Here is an 18344-nt window from a genome sequence, read left to right as displayed (position 1 = left end):
GTGTTCAGAGGTGGGGGGCTGGGGTGCGGCTCAGCTGGTAGGATGCTCACCCAGCATTCAGGAAGCCCCGGCTCCATCCCCAGCACCCATTAACCAGTTGTGGTGGTGCACACCCCGCAATCTCATCCCTCAGGAGGTGGAGGCAGAAGGAGTCGGAAATGCAGGATTCTTCAAGATGTAGTTCAACATCAAGACGGGCTACGCAAGGCCTTGTCTCTAGAGAGGAGCTTTTAGGATGTGGCTGGGTCATGAAGGGGCTGAAGGCATCAGTGGGTTGCTCCGTTAATGGATTCATAATATGGTTGTAGGGGTAGGAGTGGGAATCAGAGCTCACAGAGCCTGCTTGGAGGAAATGGGTAGCGGGTGGGAGGGCGTGGTGGTGGTGGTGGTGATGGTGTGTGATTTGGTGTGTGTGTCTGTCTGTTCGTGCATGCACATGGGCATGCCCACATGTAGTTGGTGTGTGTCTGTTTCCTGGGTACCATGAGGTAAGCAGCCTCACCTTCATGTACTGCTGGAGCCAAGAGGTGATGTCTCACCACAGGTCTACAGCTATGAAACCAAGCATCATGGGCTGAGAGCCAAAAGGAATCCTCTTAGATCTTCAAGTTGGTTTGCTTAGGTATTTTGTGCAGATCCACTACCTCAAAATCATGGAGAATTATAGGATTCTAGATGGGGATGTAGGTCAGCTGTAGAGCACTTGCCCTGAATTCCCAGTGAGGACTGGGGTGTGGCTCAGTGGTGGAGCCCCTACCTAAAATCCCCCAGTGAGGGGCTGGGGGTGTGGCTCAGTGGTAGAGCCCCTGCCTAGAATCCCCCAGTGAGGGGCTGGGGGTGTGAGTAGAGACCTTGTCTAGCATGAAGCTCTAGATTTAGCCCACTGGGGGAAAAACAGTCACCCTCCCACTCACAGATACCCCAGACAGCTGAAGCCTAAAGGCTCAGTCTAGGCTACTGAGGGGTCCATCCGCCTTCCTCCTCACACTCTCCCTGAGCATTGCATGCCCACACATACGAAAGCCCCAGGCTTTCTGGCCTCCTTTTCCTTACCACCCTTGCCCACCACTGCTCCCTGCTATCAGGGGGCCCAAGAGGCCCTGCCCCACCCCATCTCTGGTTCAGTTCCCGGGTACCTATTAACTCCTAGAAGTAGTCTCTGGGTTATGATTCTGGGGCTATCAGAATGGAACAAGAGAGTGAAAGTTTAGTACAAGGAGTGGGTGTGCATCTCAGGGGTAGACAAAGCTTAGAACAAGGCCCCATGGGGTTCCATGGCCACCATCAAATTATAATACAGAGTACCTCAGGAGGTCCTCTCTCTCTCTGTCTCTCTCTCTCTCTCTCTGTGTCTGTCTCTGTCTCTCTGTGTCTCTGTGTCTCTCTGTCTCTGACTCTCTGTCTCTGACTCTCTCTGTCTCTGACTCTCTCTGTGTCTCTGTGTCTCTGACTGTGTCTCTGTCTCTCTCTGTGTCTGTCTCTGTGTCTCTGTGTCTCTGTCTCTGACTCTCTCTGTGTCTGTCTCTGTCTCTCTGTGTCTCTGTCTGACACACCACACACACACACACACAGCCTCCCAGGCAATTGACAGCCCCCCCCCCCTTGGCCTCATGGGGTGCAGCAGGGTGAGACACTACTGAGGAGCCCCGGGCACCCCTCCACCCCTCAGCCTCCCTGTCCTCAGGGTAGTGTTACCACATTCAGTATTTACCCCTAGATCCAGGCCTGTGTGGCCCCCATAACTCGCTCCCCACCCACGCTGCAGACTCTTGTCACCCCTCCACCTCATGCCCAACAACTGCAGCTCTCGGGTTGATCACAGTAGCCCTGTTTGGTTGATGATGGTTTTTAAGGGCTTGGCTCGCAGGTGAGGCCGGCGGGCGGGCGGGGCGGGGCGGGGCGGGGCGGGGGAGGGGCTGCGCCTTTACTTCTCTTCCGGCAAATCACGCCTCTTCCAGCTGTCAAGAACGTACTTGAGGAGGAGGCCGATCTTCCTGCGGGTGGACAGCGGGGCTTCCTCGCTGGTTCCCTCCCCGGCGACCCGCTTCTCCACACCGATGTCACCAGCCGCCTCCAAGCTCACCTCGGCGGCCTGGGACTCATCTTCCTCCAGGGCCTTGATGCGGACGCGCTGGGCGTCCTCGGCCATCTCATTGAGACAGCCCTGGAGCATGGTGTAGACGGTGCCGAAGCTGATGCCCCCAGCCACCAGCGTGCCGAACACAGGGATGCCCCTCTCGAAGGCACGGGCCACCCGCATGGCGCCATCCGAGGACTGCGAGTAGAGTCGCAGGACGGTCTCTGGAGAGACCTCGTTGGCCAGAGGGGAGCGGATGACAGAGCGCAGGTCCCCTGCCTGCTTGCCCACCTGCTCGGCCAGCTTGGCCAGCGAGTCGTCGTCTAGGCCGAAGCTGCGGTGGTAGCCGCGCAGAGAACGGATGAGCAGGGCGTCATCGTAGGCGGCTGCCAGTCCGGGGACAGGCAGGGCCTGGATGACCCCGGACACCAAGGCAGTCTTGAGCACCTGCTCTTGGAGCATGTCCTTCTTCTTTTGCAGAGCCTCCAGCGAGATGTCAGGCAGGGACAGCAGGCCGGCGTGGCGACGGTGGGCGGGCAGGTCGTGCTCCCAGGTGGACACGAGCATCGGGAAGTCATAGCGGGCTGGCGACAGGTTGGACACCAGGAAGATGCGGGGGTCATTCAGACCGGCTGCCCGCAGCCGCTCCGCGCAGTGATCCCGGATCTCCTGGAGGACCACGGCCTCGCTGAAGCCCGAGGGTCGCTGGCTGCGGGTGGCCGCCAGATCCTCGTCCACCTTGGTGCGCACGAAGTAGAACTTCTTGCCCTGGCGCAGGATCTCCGCAGCCAGGCGGGTCTCCACGGCGCCGCAGCGGCGGGGGGAGACGAGCAGGAAGAAGTCATAGCGGCTGAAGTCGACCTGCTTCAGGTACTTGTCTGCTGAGCAGCCTGGAGAACCGGCCCCCGGCAGGTCCCACAGGGTCACGTCGGGAAACTGTGGGTGCGGGTAAGGCGAAGGCTGCATGGTGGTCTCCACGACCCCGGTGAGAGCTGCGCCAGGGTCCTCGGCCCCCAGGCCACGCAGGGCATTGATGAGGGAGGACTTGCCGGCTCCGGACTCACCCGTGACGCCCACCTCCAGCCGGGTGCTCTCCGTGTTGGCCAGCAGCTCCCGGAGGCGAGAGGCGGCCTGAGGGATGTCGCCAGACTCAAAGGCCGAGCGCAGGGCCTCCAGCTCTTCCTTGGCCATGAGGATGGTGGTCTCCTCCTCAGGCACGGAGGGCAACCTGGAAGTTGCCATGGTTCAGAGCTGGACAGGAAGATGGGGGACAGTGACGGGATGTGTGACTCCTCAGCGTCTGCAGGGGAGATGGGAGACGTTCAAATGTCAAGCGCTCGGACAGATGTGGAGGAGGTGAAAGGAGACTCTTTAGACTACCACCAGCTCCCCCTTCCTCAAGAGCTGGCTCTCACCTGTAATCCAGCACGGTAGAGCTTGAGGCAGGAGGATCGCCATGAGTTCCAGGATAGCTTGGGATACACAGTCTGTCTCAAAACAGCAATGCCCAGATGTGGTGACACACACTTTTAGTTCTAATACTGGGAGCCTGGGGCAGACAGATCTATAGGAGTTCGAGGCCAGCCTGATCTACGTAAGAGTTTTCCAGGCCAGCCAAGGCTTCATAGTGAGACTCTCTCAAAAACAACCATAATAACAAGCCAAGTGTGGTCACTCACACCTGTATTCCCAGCCCTTGGGAACTGGAGGTAGGAGGATCAATTTGAAGGGCATCCTCATCTACATGGGGAGAGTTCAAGGCTAGCCAGGGCTACATGTAACCCTGCCTCAAAACAAGACCCAAGATCCATTTGGCAAGAGTTAAAGGACTCTGACATGTCAAAGGCCCGGGTTCACTTTCCACCTGGGCCACTGACTTGCTGTGTGACCTGGAACAAAATCGACACCACTCTGTGCCTGTTTGCCTCTATAGTTAATGGGCAGAATCTTCAAACAGCCTACTGAGACACTGTCAGTGGTCTCTGAGTAACCTAGGAAGGACACAACTTTGTGAGGGATATGTTCCCTGTGCCCAGAGTGAGGCCGGATGGCCTGCTGAGACCAAAACCTGAGGATGCCTTACAGTATCTGGGTTGAGACAGGGTCTCACTACGTGACTCAGGCTGGCCCACAACTCACTGTGTAGCCCAGGCTGTCCTGGAATCACAGTGATTCTCCTGAGTGCTGGCACTAACAGGCATGAGCTCCGATGCCTAGCTGATGCTTTCAAATATTTGAGCCAGAGCGGTCCGGTCTCACTGAGGCCAGGCCTCCCACACTGGGTGGCAGGACCTGGACTGTGGCTCTGGCCAAGCTGGAGAGTCACTACTCAACCGCTGTGGTCACCAGGAGCCAGTGTGAGGTAACAGGGTCACCTCTGCCACATCCTGGCCCAGGACTGCCTCCCTCGGGTCTGTGAGAGGTGGGTCTGTGAGAGGTGGCTGTGACCATCCTCACAACAGAATGTCTCCCGAGAGTGGGAGACTCCAGTGAGCTACGAGGTGAATGGAACAATGCCAGGCACACAGCAGGCGCTGCTGTTAGCGGCCAGGGTCATGATTAGTATCTGTGGCCTACGACTTCCTTTTTTAAAAGACAAGGTCTGGCTGTGTAGCCCAGGCTAGCCTCTACCTCACAGCACCTCTCTCACCTTAGCCTCCCAAGCACTGGGACTGCGAGAATTCCGCCTGCCCCCCAGGCCTGGCTTGTGACTTTGGGCCTCTGTCCTCCTGCGCCCTGAGTGCCTGCTCTGAGCCACCCCGAAAGGCCTCTTAATCCTACCTCTGTTACTCTGCCTCCCCCAGTCAACAGTGAGGATGCTCCTCATTCAGCCTGTAAGCTCCCCTTCACCCCCTCCCCACCCCGGCCATGGCAGCCTGGCCAGGCCCGCTCCCCTGTCTCCTCAGATCTCCTGATGCCTGCTGACGGTGTCTCCCCACACCGCCTCACTGTCACCCCGAACCACGTGGCCCACGACCTCGGAAATCCAGCCACTCACCCAGATGTGGTGGCACAGGCCTGTCATCCCAACACTTAGGAGGCCACGTCAGGGAAATGACCATCATTTCAAGGCAAGCCTGGGCTACAGACTGAGGTCCTGCCTCAAACAAACAAACAAAAAAAGCAACCCCGCTCTACACACACACACACACACACACACACACACACACACACACACACCCTCCAAATAAATAGTGAAATCTCGTGACACCCTTGCAATCAGGAGCCCACTTCGTCTGGCCAGGAGAGGCACCTGGACCCGGATAGCCCAAGGGATATCTCAGATATCGCCCTAGGCTCAGAGGCACAGCCGGGACTCTAGTCCAGATCCATGGGCCCCTTCACCCCTCTCCCCCTCTGCCACATCCTCCTCCCCTTTGGCCCTCCTGTGTCCCCCACCTCCTCCTGCGCTGCCCCCCCCCACCGGCTGACTCTCCTGCCTCGGCTTTACCCACCCCTTCCCAGGCCCGCTCCATAACCTACCTCAGTGTGACCTGGGACAGGTCCCAGAAGCCAAAGGCAGAGCAGTGGTGATGGGGTTCAGGTGGGGACTTTTGGAAACCCGGGTTTCTGTGCACTGACCTGCAGGGCCCAGCTGGAGAGCCCGGCCCCTCAGGGACTCACCTGACCCGCAGGCTCTCCCTTTCCCCTCACACTCTCCCCGCTGGTGGGGCGTCCTCACAGCCCAAGCTCACAACCTGTTGCTAGGGCCCATTGTAACAGTGAGCCTCAGTCCATTGGTCAGCTGGGCGCCATGCAATAATGAGATGATGACATCAGCAGGCAGGACCCCAGGGAGCAGGGCCTCCCACCCCAGATGCCTCTAGAGCCACCGTACGGGGCCACCTCCGGCCCTCCAGAGGGACCTTTTCTCACAGACTCACCTGTTCAGAGCCCCCTGTGGGATGAGGATGGGGCGCAGTGGACAGAGGTTAGGCTAGCATGGTTAGGCTAAGGTTTCATCCTTAGCACCAGGTACACCCAGCATTGTGGCACATGGCCAGTAAAGCAGCACTCGGTAGTTGGAAGCAGAAGGGTCAAAGGTCAAGGCCATCCTTGGCTACATAGCAAGTTTTTTTTTTTGTTTTTTTTTCTTCAGAGCTGAGGACCGAACCCCAGGGCCTTGTGCTTGCTAGGCAAGCGCTCTACCACTGAACTAAATCCCCAACCCACATAGCAAGTTTTGAGGCCAGCCTGGGATTCATGAAACCCTATAATAAATGAAATTATATATAACATACATAATATAATAACATATATAATATATAACATATAATAATATATATATAACAAGCCACCCCCAATCAAAAAGAGAAACTCTGTGGTCTCCATCACCCCCAGGACAAAGTCCTAAATGAACAGCATGGACATCTGAGGCTCCAGGGAACTCTTCAGCGGGCTGCTCGCCAGCCTGTCATCATCCACGCAGCGTATGCTCCTCTCGCGCCACGTGTGGACTGGGACGTGGACTGGGAGTGGGTATCAGCTTGGCTAGCAGGGGCTGGGACAGGAGGAAGTGGGCAATGACAGGGAAGGGCCTGCCTTCCATGGCTCATGCCTGCCATCCCAGTGCGGGAGCAACAGATCCCATGTTCAGGGCAGCCTCCCTGCATAGTGAGTTGGAGCCCAATCTGGGCTACTTGAGACCTTGTCTCAAAACACACACACCACACATACACACACACACACACACCATACACACCCCACACACCCCAAATACACCACACACACACACCACACATATACACACACCCCACCCCACCAAACATACACCCCCCCACACACACCACACACACACCCCACACACCCCACACACACCACACACACACCCACATACACACCCCACACACGCACCACACATACACACACACACGCACAACCCACACACCCCACACACACCACACATACACCCCACACACACCCCACACACCACACACACCACACACACACCACACATATACACACACCCCACCCCACCAAACATACACACACATACCACATACACCATACACACACACACCCAAACACCCCACACATATACACCCCACACACACACCCCACACCCACACCACACATACACACACCCACACATCACACATATACACACACCACACATACACCCACACACACACCACACATACACACACACTCACACACCCCACACACTACACCCCACACACACACCACACACCCCACACATACATACACACACACACACACACACACACACACCACATACAACCCTACACACACACACACACACACGCACACACACACACACACACACACTGGTCAGTGGGAAGGTGGAGGCAGAGGGAGAACATCTCAGTCTGTAAAGTGTTTACCTTGCAAGCACAAGGACCCGAGTTCAATCCTCAGAACCCGTGTACACAATGCCGGGTGTGGTGGGGGGCACTGGTAACCCTAACACTGGAGACACGAAGACAGAGAATTGCTGGGGTTTGCTGGCCAGCAAATCTCAATTAGTATAGCAAAGACCCATGAGTGGTCCTGGTCTCAAAGGAGGCAGGCGGATGACGCGTGAGGCTGTGCTTCAGCTAGCTTACACACACACACACACACACACACACACGCACACACACACACACACACACGCACACACACAGACACGTGTGCACACACGTGCACACGCACGCACGCGCACACACACGCACACACGCACGCGCACACACACGCACATACACACGCACACACACACGCACACACACACCGTAAGCAAAGCTTGGTACCTGCTTCTAGCTGTAGCACCGGCAGACCACAGCGGCTCTGGATGGAGGCCACCAGACAGGGCACTGAGCCTTGCCTTCTGCCTCCCGTCTCTACACGTGTCCTGTCCTACCCCCCACCCCGTCAGTCTTAGCTCAGGGACCGCGTCCACCATGCCTTTCTCATGGTCTCCTCTGTCACCCTGTGAAGCCGCATGCAGGTTACATGGGAAATGAAAGCAGACATGAATTGTTTGTGGTAGCGCATGCCTGTGACCCCAGCACTTGAGAGGAGGAGGCAGGGGGATCGGGAACTCAAAGGCATCCTTGGTCACTCAGCAAGTTTGAGGCCAGCCTGGACCCTGTGAGACTTTGCCTCCAAACAAGCTAAGAGAAAGCAGAGAGGTGTGAGCCAGCAGATGGGCCGAGGCAAGGACCGCTTCAGGGGGAAGGGGGCGGAGGGGGGTCGAGGGCTCCCAGAAAGAGCAGGTGAAATGGAATGGACAGTGGGAGATCAGAAGCGCTGGGCACAGAGAATGGACAGGCTTGGAGCTAGAGGCCTGTGAATCACGTGATGCTGAAAGACACGGAATGAGGGAGACTCGGTGGCCAGGCATTTGCCTAGAGTGCACAAGCCTGGGGTTCCGTCCCCAGAGGGGAGGGAAAGGTCTACTGAGAGACTTCAAGGTCAGCCCAGGCAACTGACTGATACCTGTCTCAAAATAGAAAGCAAAGCAGCCGTGACGCCTCACGCCTGTGGTTCCAGCACTCGGCAGGCGAAGGTAAGAGCGTAGCCATGAATCCAAAGCAAGCCTTGGTTACTGTGGTGATATAGGATGTACCCTAATAAACTTGCCTGGAGATCGGAGGACAGAGTCAGCCTCGAGATTAGACACAGAGGCCAGACAGTGGGGGCACACACCCTTAATCCTATCACTCAGGAAGCGGAGTCTGGATCTCTGTGAGTTCAAGGCCACACTGGAAACAGAGCCAGGCAGTGGCGGCACATGCCTTTAATCCCAGTACTGGGAAGCACACACACCTATAATCCCAGGACGTGATGTCTGGGCGAGAAAGGTATATAAGGCGTGAGGAAGCAGGAACTCACTCTCTTCAGGCTGAGGACTTTGGAGAGGTAAGAACTAGTGTCTGGCTCTGTCCTCTGATCCTCAGGGAGGCTAATTAGGGCACACAAGATACCACCACAGATTTCAGGGTCAAATCCAGGTCAAGCCGGGCTAGCATGAGACCATATCCTCAAAGGAACAAAAATCAAAAATTAATTATGACCAAGACTAAAGAGAGGGCTGGGATGTAGCTCAGCGGTAGAGTACTTGCCCCACACATGTAAACCCCTAGGATCAGTGCCAGATACCACAAAAAAATGAGTGGGGCCAGGACATCCACCGGCGAGGGGCTCAGGACTCCAGCTGCCCTCAGAACCTGCTGATCTCAAGCTGCAGTCCTGTCTACCCTCCAGTCCGGGGTCTCACAGCATTTTCCCAGCCAGGCTCCAAGGGTCTTCCTCCTCCTGCGCGGTTCCTAGGATGCACCTCAGGCTTCTAACAACTCAAAGGTCCATTCTGGCCATCTGAGGAGCCTGCGGGGGTGAGGACAGAGGCCCCAGAGGGCACAGAGTGGCTGGAGCTAGGGCAGGAGTGGCTGCCGCCCACCCTGTCCAACATTTCCAAACCCCGGGCAGCAGCTGCCTGCTCCGTGGGATCCTGCTGACTGGCAGGCTGCAGAGACACAGTCAAAAATAGTCTCAGACGTTCCCCGACACTGAGCAGACTGTGGCGAGTCCCCAAGCCTCCTTCCTCAAACTCACAGACACGTGTAAGGCCCATGAGGGGAAGGGGGGATTCTGAAAGACCGGCAGACACAGAATTGTCCGCAGATCTGCAGATGCGCAAACCATGTGGCTGGAGAGACAGCTCCGAGGTTAAGAGCACTGGCTGCTTTGACAGAGGACTTGGGTTCCGTTCCCAGCATCCTCATGGCAACTCCCTAATGTTTGAATCTCCGGTCCAGTGGCTCTGACACACTCCTGACCTCCATGAACACCACATAAATACATGGAGCACATGTGTGCATGCAGGCAAAACACCCATACATATAAAATAATTAAAAATACAAACAAAAGTCTTTTTTGTTTGGTTGTGGTTTTTGTTTGTTTGTTTGTTTTCCAGACAGGGTTTCTCTGTGTAGTTTTGGATCCTGTCCTAGAACTTGTTCTGTAGCCCAGGCTGGCCTTGAGCTCACAGAGATCTGCCTCTGCCTCCCGAGTGCTGGGATTAAAGGCGTGCGCCACCACTGGCCAGCAAACAAAACTCTTTTTTTTTTGGGGGGGGGGGTTTCGAGACAGGGTTTCTCTGTGTAGCTTTGCGCCTTTCCTGGTACTCACTTGGTAGCCCAGGCTGGCCTCGAACTCACAAAGATCCGCCTGCCTCTGCCTCCCGAGTGCTGGGATTAAAGGCGTGCGCCACCACCGCCCGGCACAAAACTCTTTTTAGGAATCTTATAAAAATAAATTTTTAAAAGCTAAACAGGAGTTGGGGGACTTATCTCAGTGATAGGCACTGGCCTAGCAAGTGTGAGGGCTTGAAATCAAGCACTAGGAAACACATATGTGGACACACATGCACACCACACACACACACACACACACACACACACACACACGCACGTGAAAAGAAAAGGGACTGTCAAGATGGCTTCGTGGTGCTGGGCAGTGGTGGTGCACACTGTTAATCCCAGCACTTGGGAAGCAGAGGCAGGCGGATCTCTGTGAGTTCGAGGCCAGCCTGGGCTACAGAGCGAGAGCCAGGGCAGCCAGGGCTGCACAGAGAAACCCTGTCTCGGAGAAAAAAAACGGCTCACTGGATAAGGGTGTTTGCTGGCAAGGCGGATAACCTGGATTTGGTCCCACAAGGTAGATAGAGAAAACCAGTTCCCACAACCTGTCCTCTGGCTTCCCTACGTGCACCTTGGCAACACGTACACACACATGCACACACACACACACACACACACACTCCCACCTACACACACATGCACACGTGTGCACACACACACACAGAATGTAATTTTGTAGAAGAAGAAACATGCAAACAAGATCAGCCCGATGCTCACACCTGTCATCCAAGCGCTTGGGAGATGGAGGCAGGAGGATCCCTAGGGCGACTAGCCGGCCGCTCTAACCCACTGGTCAATCTCAAGTAGCCACGTCCAGTTCATACATGGGTGTTGAGATTTGAACTCAGATCCTCATGCTTGACTAGCAAGGACTCTTACTTGGCTATCTCCCCAGCCCACATTTAAACTGTTTCTACTTCATTTAGCATTTTTTCAGAGCGCGGCCTTGGAGTGTGTGATTAGCATGCAGGGGCGCTTGGGTTCCGTCATCAGCACCAGAAAGATGGAAGGAAGAGGGGAAGAGAGGCTGGCGAGGAGGCGGGGAGGAGGAGGAGGAACTGAGTTCAGGAGGGACGAGAGAGACAGAGGAGAGTGACATATTTACTCATCCCATCCTTCCACACACAATCAAATCTAAGGCGCCTGTGGTTGCCGGATACGTCCTTTTTTGATCCCGCTGACAAAGGAAAAAAAAATAATGCTGCCAATAAAACCACAACATGACATTTCCTTATCACTTCAAATGTGTATTCCAGGACAGCTGAAAGAGCTCTCGGGAACTTATTTAGAGAACACAGATCCTTATCACACATCAGTCCTGTGTGTGTAAAAATAGAGAGTGGCGCATGCCGGTTATGCCAGTACGCGGGAGGCAGAGATGGTAGGATTGAGAATACAAGGCCAGCCTGGGCTACACAGTGAGCCCTGTATCAAAAACGAATGGCCTCTGGCCGGGAGTGGAGGCCCTTGCCTTTAATCCCGGCACTCAGGAGGCAGTGGCCAGCCTGGGCTACAGAGGGAGTTCCGGGACAGCCAGGGCTACACAGTGAGACACCTTCTCAAACCAAAACAGGAGGAATAGTGAGAGGGTGAGGTATCTCAGCGGACAAAGGCACTGGCCAAGCAAACATGGAGGCCTGAGATGGACCCCCAGGAGAGAACCCACACTCCACAGAAGTGGTCCTCCCGACCTACACACACACACACACACACACACACACACACACACACACACACACGCACGCACGCACGCACGCACGCACGCACGCACGCACACACACACACACAATAAAACAAGAGCCAACAACGACAACAAATCCTGGAGCACTTCCGTGAGCACGTTTGTACAATGTGAGCCACAGTCTCTCCCTCGCCAGCCATCCAGCCCTGCCGGGCTGTACCGGTCCTGGGTGTTCACGCTGTAGAACGTCTTTTCAGTCTTTTTTCTTTCCCTTGGGGCCCCTCCTCCTCCTTTCTTTCTTCCTCTCTTTCTTTTGTTGACAAGATCTCTTTTAGTCCAGGCTGACTTTGAGCCAGGTAGCAAAAGATGACCTTGAACTCTGATCCTCCTGCCAGCACCTTCTGGGGCCTGGAATTACAGGTGTGTGTGTGTGTGTGTGTGTGTGTGTGTGTGTACATGAAATCAGCCTCCAGGGTTTCACTCATTCATTCATTCATTCATTCAAACCCTGACTGCTGTATAGGTGCCAGGAACACAAGGGCACAGTAGTGAAGAAGCCTATTTCTCAGGCTGTCCTGAAACTCACTATGTAGCCCAGGTTAGCCCTTGTTTTTGTGGAGCTTATATTCTTGAAAGATAGAGATGGTAAAATAGTTAAAATGAAGCCAAGTAGTGAGAGAAAAGAAGAACAGGCAATCGAGGGGAAGGGGATGGGGCTGGAGCGCTGCAGGGTGCCTGCCCTTTCCGTTACCACGCGTGACTCCCTTCCTCCCTGTGGGCAATGCCGTGCTTCCCAGGAGACGCGGAGGGGCCTTCTCTTGAGTTTTGAGCTGTCCTTGGGGCTTGCTGTCATCAGTTCCGGGACTTCAGTTCTAGCCCGTGAGCGGCACTGGCTCTGTAATTTTCTTGGCACCCTGACCTGCTGTGGAAGAGGCCAGGCTGCCTCCCTGGACTAATGCCAGGAAGGGATAGCCCTGCTATACGACCCAAAGCTGGCTAGCACATTGCAGCCGTGAGGAGGCACCAGCTGAACACAGCCTCTGTGCAATGCCACAGGAGGCCACAAGAGAGCTTCATAGCCTCTGATGAGGGCCGAGTTACAGGTGGTTGTAAACCTCTGTGGGTGCTGGGGATTGAACCTGGGTCCTCTGGAGAGCAGCAAGCACTCGTAACCATTGAGCCGTCTCTCCAGCCCTCTTCTGTACATTTTAGGGCTTCCTTGTCTCCCTCCCTTCTGTTCTGTCTCCCTCATCTCCCCCCACCCCCACCCACATCTCCTTTCTTTTTTTTTTTTTCTTCTCTCCCTCCTGATCCTCCTGCCTCCACCTCCCAGAATGATAGGCACGCTCCACCACACCCAGCTAGGGTTTTCTTTCAATGCATGGGAGGGGTATGTCATCCAAGCTTTTAAGATTTACTGGAAATTATTTGTGACATGCAGAAAAGGAACAGACGTCATCAGGGCGTTTACAGCAACATCTCTCCTCGTGGGAGGGAGATGAAAGGAAATGGCATGAGTCCTCACCCAAGGAAGGCAGAAAAGGAAGCTGTGTGAACCCCTCTCCATACGGAGACGACAGAGTGAATGTCAGTACATCCAGGCCTGGTCATGAGGCTCACGCCTCACAGCTGAGGACTGGGGGTGGGGTGAGGGTGGGAGCCGAAGACTTGGAGGATTCCCATGAGGTGCTGGGAAGAGAGAAAAGGGAAGGTGGGGAGCCAGTCAGTTCTGGTGGCGTACATTTGATCTCAGCACTGGGGAAGCCTGGGGTTTTGAACTGGTTCCTGCTCATCTATCCCCCTTTATGCCATTTCTAAGAGAAACTTCTGCTAACAGACAGGTGGGGACTTTCTGGAAGACCAGAGAATGGACTTGTTTGCCTGTTTATTTTTGTAGCATCCATCCATCTAGCTATATTGTTTTCAAGACAGGGTTTTTCTGTGTAATAATAGACCTGGTTGCCCTGGAATTCCCTCTGTAGGGACCTCAAATTCACACACTCCACCTGCCTCTGCCTCCCCAGTACCGGGATTAAAGCCGTGCCCCACCACTGCCTTGCTCTATCTATTGTTAAACCTGAAAATCACGAGAAAGACCGGTCCCACAATTATCCGGTTTAAGTGAGCTTTATTTTAGAGGTGCACCCAGGACTGGTCGGCCCCTGTCTCAGCCTAATTTGAGATATTGGAGAGCAGCTCCTCCTGGCCTTTTGAGGTCCCTTTTATGGGGGGAGAGGTCAAAGGTTAACAGCTGTAAGCGTGCTTACAGGGGCGAGAGAATTGGCTGTTAGAGGTTGTAACAAAACACAATGAAAGAGGAAGACAAGGATGAACATCATGTAAGTGGGGTCACCTGTTTGGCAGGTTACATCAGATTTAAGAAACGGAAACATTTTCTTAAATAGAAAGCTATTTTCATAAGGTATGGGGCCTAATACAATCCATAATGTGCAAGGTATGTTGCTCCTGTTTCGGTCTCGCACTGTGTATCTATGTCTGTCTGTCTGTCTGTGTATGGAAGTCAGAGGCCTTAGCTTCGGGAGGTTTCAGGAAATAAAGTCAGGTCATCAGGCTCAGCAGCAGGAGCCATGGGTTGTATGGAGCCATCTCACCAGTACCCCTAGTCTTGGTCTTTGCGTGCGTGCGTGTGTGCGTGTGCGTGTGCATGTGCGTGTGTGTATACACACACACACACACACACACACACACACACACACACACACACACACACACACAGACTGGTATGCAGTAGGGGAGGGCTGGAGAGATGGCTCAGCAGTGAAGAGCCCTGGCTGCTCTTCCAGAGGACCAGGGTTCAATTCCCAGCAACCACATGGTGCATAACAACCCTCTGTAATTCCAGTTCTGGGAGATCTGCCGCCCCCTTCTGGCCTCCAGGGGCACTGCACACACATGGTGTACAAACAGATGCATACAGACAAAATGGCCATACACATAAAATAAAGACAAATTTAAAATTTAATGTGTGTCTGTGTGGATGAGCGCACTCGGATCATGGCTTCTGTGTGTGGGACAACTCTCAGGAGTGCGTGCTCACCTTCTACCTTAGGAAGCAGGGTCTGTCTGTTTTCTGTTGCTGGGCTTCATGTTCCAGGCTAGCTGGCCCACAAGCTTCCAGAAGGTTTTCCCATCTCACCATAGAAGTGCAGGAGTTATGTGGGTCCCAGGAATTGAACTCTGATCCTCAGGCTTATCAGACAGGTGTCTTTACCCACTGAGCCATCTTCTGGGAGCGGACCTGGGTGATTCTAAGTCAAGTAGGATAACTCCACCACCTTGCTAGGTACTGGCTGGCTCAAGTCTGGCCAGGGAGGCTCAGGAGAAAGCCTGCACAGCTGTGTGTGTGTGTGTGTGTGTGTGTGTGTGTGTGTGTGTGTGTGTGTGTGTAATGGGAAGGCAATAACGAGGGCTCTTTCTTCCAGTTTTGGGTACGGTGCATCAGAGCCCAGTTTGGAGGCTGTGGCCCTCGTGAGGTGACGTCAACACAGTGAGGACAACAGAGCAGAAAGACAGGTTTCTTAGGACTCTGCTGCTGCGGGCCACAGAAGTATGAAGTAGGAATTCAGCTGACTATGCCAAAAGCTAATACCCGGTGCGAGGGGGGAGAACAAGGGAATCCGTGGCTGATATGTTAAATTAAATTTAATAAATAAATTTAAAAAAAGAAAAAAGAAAAAAAAAAAGCTAATACCTTCCAGAGGATAAAGCCAAGTCTTAAGGCGTCTTGGTGATACTGGCTTTTGAATATTAGCCGTTTCCTGCTATGAATTTTTCGCGTGTTGCAGCTTTTCTATTCCTAGAGCACTGTGTTTTGATCATCCTTTGGGCACAGTTTTTCCCGATACAACTAACATTCCAGACCACCCGCCACTCCCCTGAAATAAGGTAAATATCCATTCTGAGGCAGCCGCCAGAGCCAGGCCGATATTAGGTACAGAGTCTTGTTTTAAGCTTAAACCTTTCTTTCTCCTATGAGCCCAAATGGCACTCCCCGACTTCCCCTCCAACAACTGCTCGGAACAAAAGGGCTTTTTACATACCAGGTACATCACTAGCTGTGGCACAGGTCACTAGCGACCCAGTACACTTGCCCTGCGCAACCAGAAAGCGGAGGAGCCGGAGTATCGCCGATCATGGGAGTTAGACTGGGCAGGAAGAGGAGGAGGAACGAAGATGGAGATGAGGAGGAGACGGAAAGAGCTTAGAACCGTGAGAGGACAGGAGGAAAAGGGACGGACAGGAGCCCAGGAGGAGAACAGAAGGGAAGCTGTGTAGACAGAATTTTGTCTCAGAAGAATAAAGTGAATGGACTACAGAGCTTGGTGTCCTTAGATTCATTAATTCTTGCCGCTGGCAGCGTCTCTTCTGGAACCCCGGGGGAAAGGCTCTTAGAGGCTGGACTGTAGTGATATATTGTGTACCCCAATAAAGCTTGCCTGAGGATCAGAGGACAGAGCCAGCCACTAGATTAGACATAGAGGCCAGACAGTGGGAGCACACACACCCTTGATCCTATCACTCGGGAGGCAGAGATCTGTCTGGATCTCTGTGAGTTCAAGGCCACACTGGAAACAGAGCCAGGCAGTGGTGGCACATGCCTTTAACCCCAGCACTGGGAAACACACACGCCTTTAATCCCAGGAAGTGATGGCAGGGCGGAGGAAGTTATATAAGGTGTGAGGAAACAGGAACTAACGCAGTTCAGCTGAGACCCTTTCGGGTGAGGACTTAGAGGCTTTCAGTCAGGAAACAGGATGGGCTGAGGAGCTGGTGAGGTGAGGTTGGCTGTGGCTTGCTCTGCTTCTCTGATCCTCAGGCAAGCTTTATTGGGGTACACAATGTATCGCCACACCGGACCCCAGCTGTGGCCTCAGTGGGATGCCTCTCTCTAGTCTCTCATTATGTAATGTTAACTGTCCTATTCGACCTGCCCCGGGCCTTTGCACGCATAGTTCCCTCTGCCTTAGAATGTCCTACTCTGAGTTGGTGGCGGTGGTGGCCCATGGCTTTAATCCCAGCACTCTGGAAGCAGAGGCAAGCAGGTCTCTGTGAGTTGGAGGCCAGCCAGGGGTACAGAGTGAGGCCCTGTCTCAAAGACACCAACACAAAACCCGAACCCCTAAAACCTGCATGTCTTTGGCGGCTGTTCTGTCCCTCTTGGCTGCTTCTCCATAAAATACAGCCCACCCCGCATATTGTCTATGCTTCCCTTTGTCCTCTGTCTCCCCGACTATCACACCGTCTCCAAGTCCTTGTTAACGTCACTGAATCTGAGATCTGCTAAGAACCTGACAGCCCTGGGGAACGGGTGAGGGATTTTCTTGATTAAATTAGCTGAAGTGGGGAAACCCATCCTGGATGTGGGAGGCACAGTCTTCCCACAGCTCAGCTCTAAGGGGCTCTAAAGGAAAAGTCAGCCTTTGGGGTCATGAGGTCAGAAAAGAAGGCTTAGCTTGCCAGAAGGAAACCTTAGTCCCAGACAGGAAGTCCAGCCGGACGTCCCCACTGTCCCCAGGGGCTGCCAGGCCTCAGCAGTTCTCCATAGCAACAGGAGGGGATGAGGGGCCTCCCTGCCAATGGGACCAGGGAGACTCTTTAGGATAGCACAAAGGTGACCGACTGACCGGGAGCACATTTGGGTGGCCCTGTGCCTAGACCTGGGCCATGGATTGACTTTGCAGTGTGTCCCACAGGCCAGCAGGTAGCCTGGGAGCTCTGGTGCCTCTGGGTCGCCTCCAGGTCCCTGCACAGGTTGCGGGAGCTGGGAACATGGAGAGAGGCATTCGGGTGGCCTGAGGCAAGGGTAAGGGAGGGAATTAGGGGTCATACCCAAGCAGAAGTTCACACCAGCACGTGTGCCCGCCTTGCACACACACACACACACCTCTCACAGACTCACTTTGCACACGTGTATACTCTGCACATGAACAGTATCCCTGTCCTTGGTGAGAGCTCACTGGAAACTTCTAGCTCTTGACCTAGAGGCTGCTCTCAGCTGCCCCCTTCCTTGTGATTTTTCTCCCTTATGTGTGTGCTTTCCCTTAGTTTGATACTGACAGAATCTACGACCCCCACCTCCCCAGGCTGCTGTTCACACCTCCTCCTCTTGTACAGCTTCATCTTCTTCCTCTGCTTCATCAGAGCTGTGGGTGAGCTCACAGTGTGGCAGCCTGTATCGATGTCCTGAAACAAGTATGCACTAGTTTGTAGAGGATTTGATGGACCGCACGAAAGCAAAATGTTTTTATTTCTGTAATGTGGAAAACCCGAGAAGAGGCCAGGTGTGGTGGCCCACGCCTTTAATCCCAGCACTCAAGAGGCAGATGCAGGCGGATCTCTGAGTGGGAGGCCAGCTTGGGCTGCATAGTGAGACCCTGTTCAAAACACAAACAAAAACAACCTCAGGGGAGTCAGGTTGTAATTG

General features: G+C 54.1%; 1 protein-coding gene across 3 annotated transcripts; it reads right to left on the bottom strand.

Annotated features, from left to right (window-relative positions):
- Positions 1 to 1830: 1830 nt before the first annotated feature.
- Irgc (immunity related GTPase cinema) lies at positions 1831 to 5804 on the bottom strand. Of its 3 annotated transcripts, none has more exons than XM_028893867.2 (2): positions 5561 to 5787; positions 1831 to 3377 (listed from the first exon to the last, which is right to left on the bottom strand). In XM_028893867.2, exon 2 carries the CDS (start codon positions 3317 to 3319, stop codon positions 1925 to 1927), a length of 1395 nt encoding a protein of 464 aa, XP_028749700.1. In that variant the 5' UTR covers positions 3320 to 3377; positions 5561 to 5787; the 3' UTR covers positions 1831 to 1924. The 3 variants fall into 3 exon arrangements, with proteins under 3 accessions (XP_028749700.1, XP_037057458.1, XP_037057457.1); XM_037201563.1 differs by having other exon boundaries at positions 1885 to 3328; positions 5702 to 5794; XM_037201562.1 differs by having other exon boundaries at positions 1887 to 3377; positions 5702 to 5804.
- Positions 5805 to 18344: the final 12540 nt, after the last annotated feature.

Source organism: Peromyscus leucopus, chromosome 1 (assembly GCF_004664715.2).
Source record: "Peromyscus leucopus breed LL Stock chromosome 1, UCI_PerLeu_2.1, whole genome shotgun sequence".
In the NCBI taxonomy this organism is placed as follows: Eukaryota; Metazoa; Chordata; class Mammalia; order Rodentia; family Cricetidae; genus Peromyscus; species Peromyscus leucopus.
The sequence above is the reverse complement of the archived record's forward strand: the minus strand, read 5'-3'. Positions and strand labels throughout refer to the sequence as shown.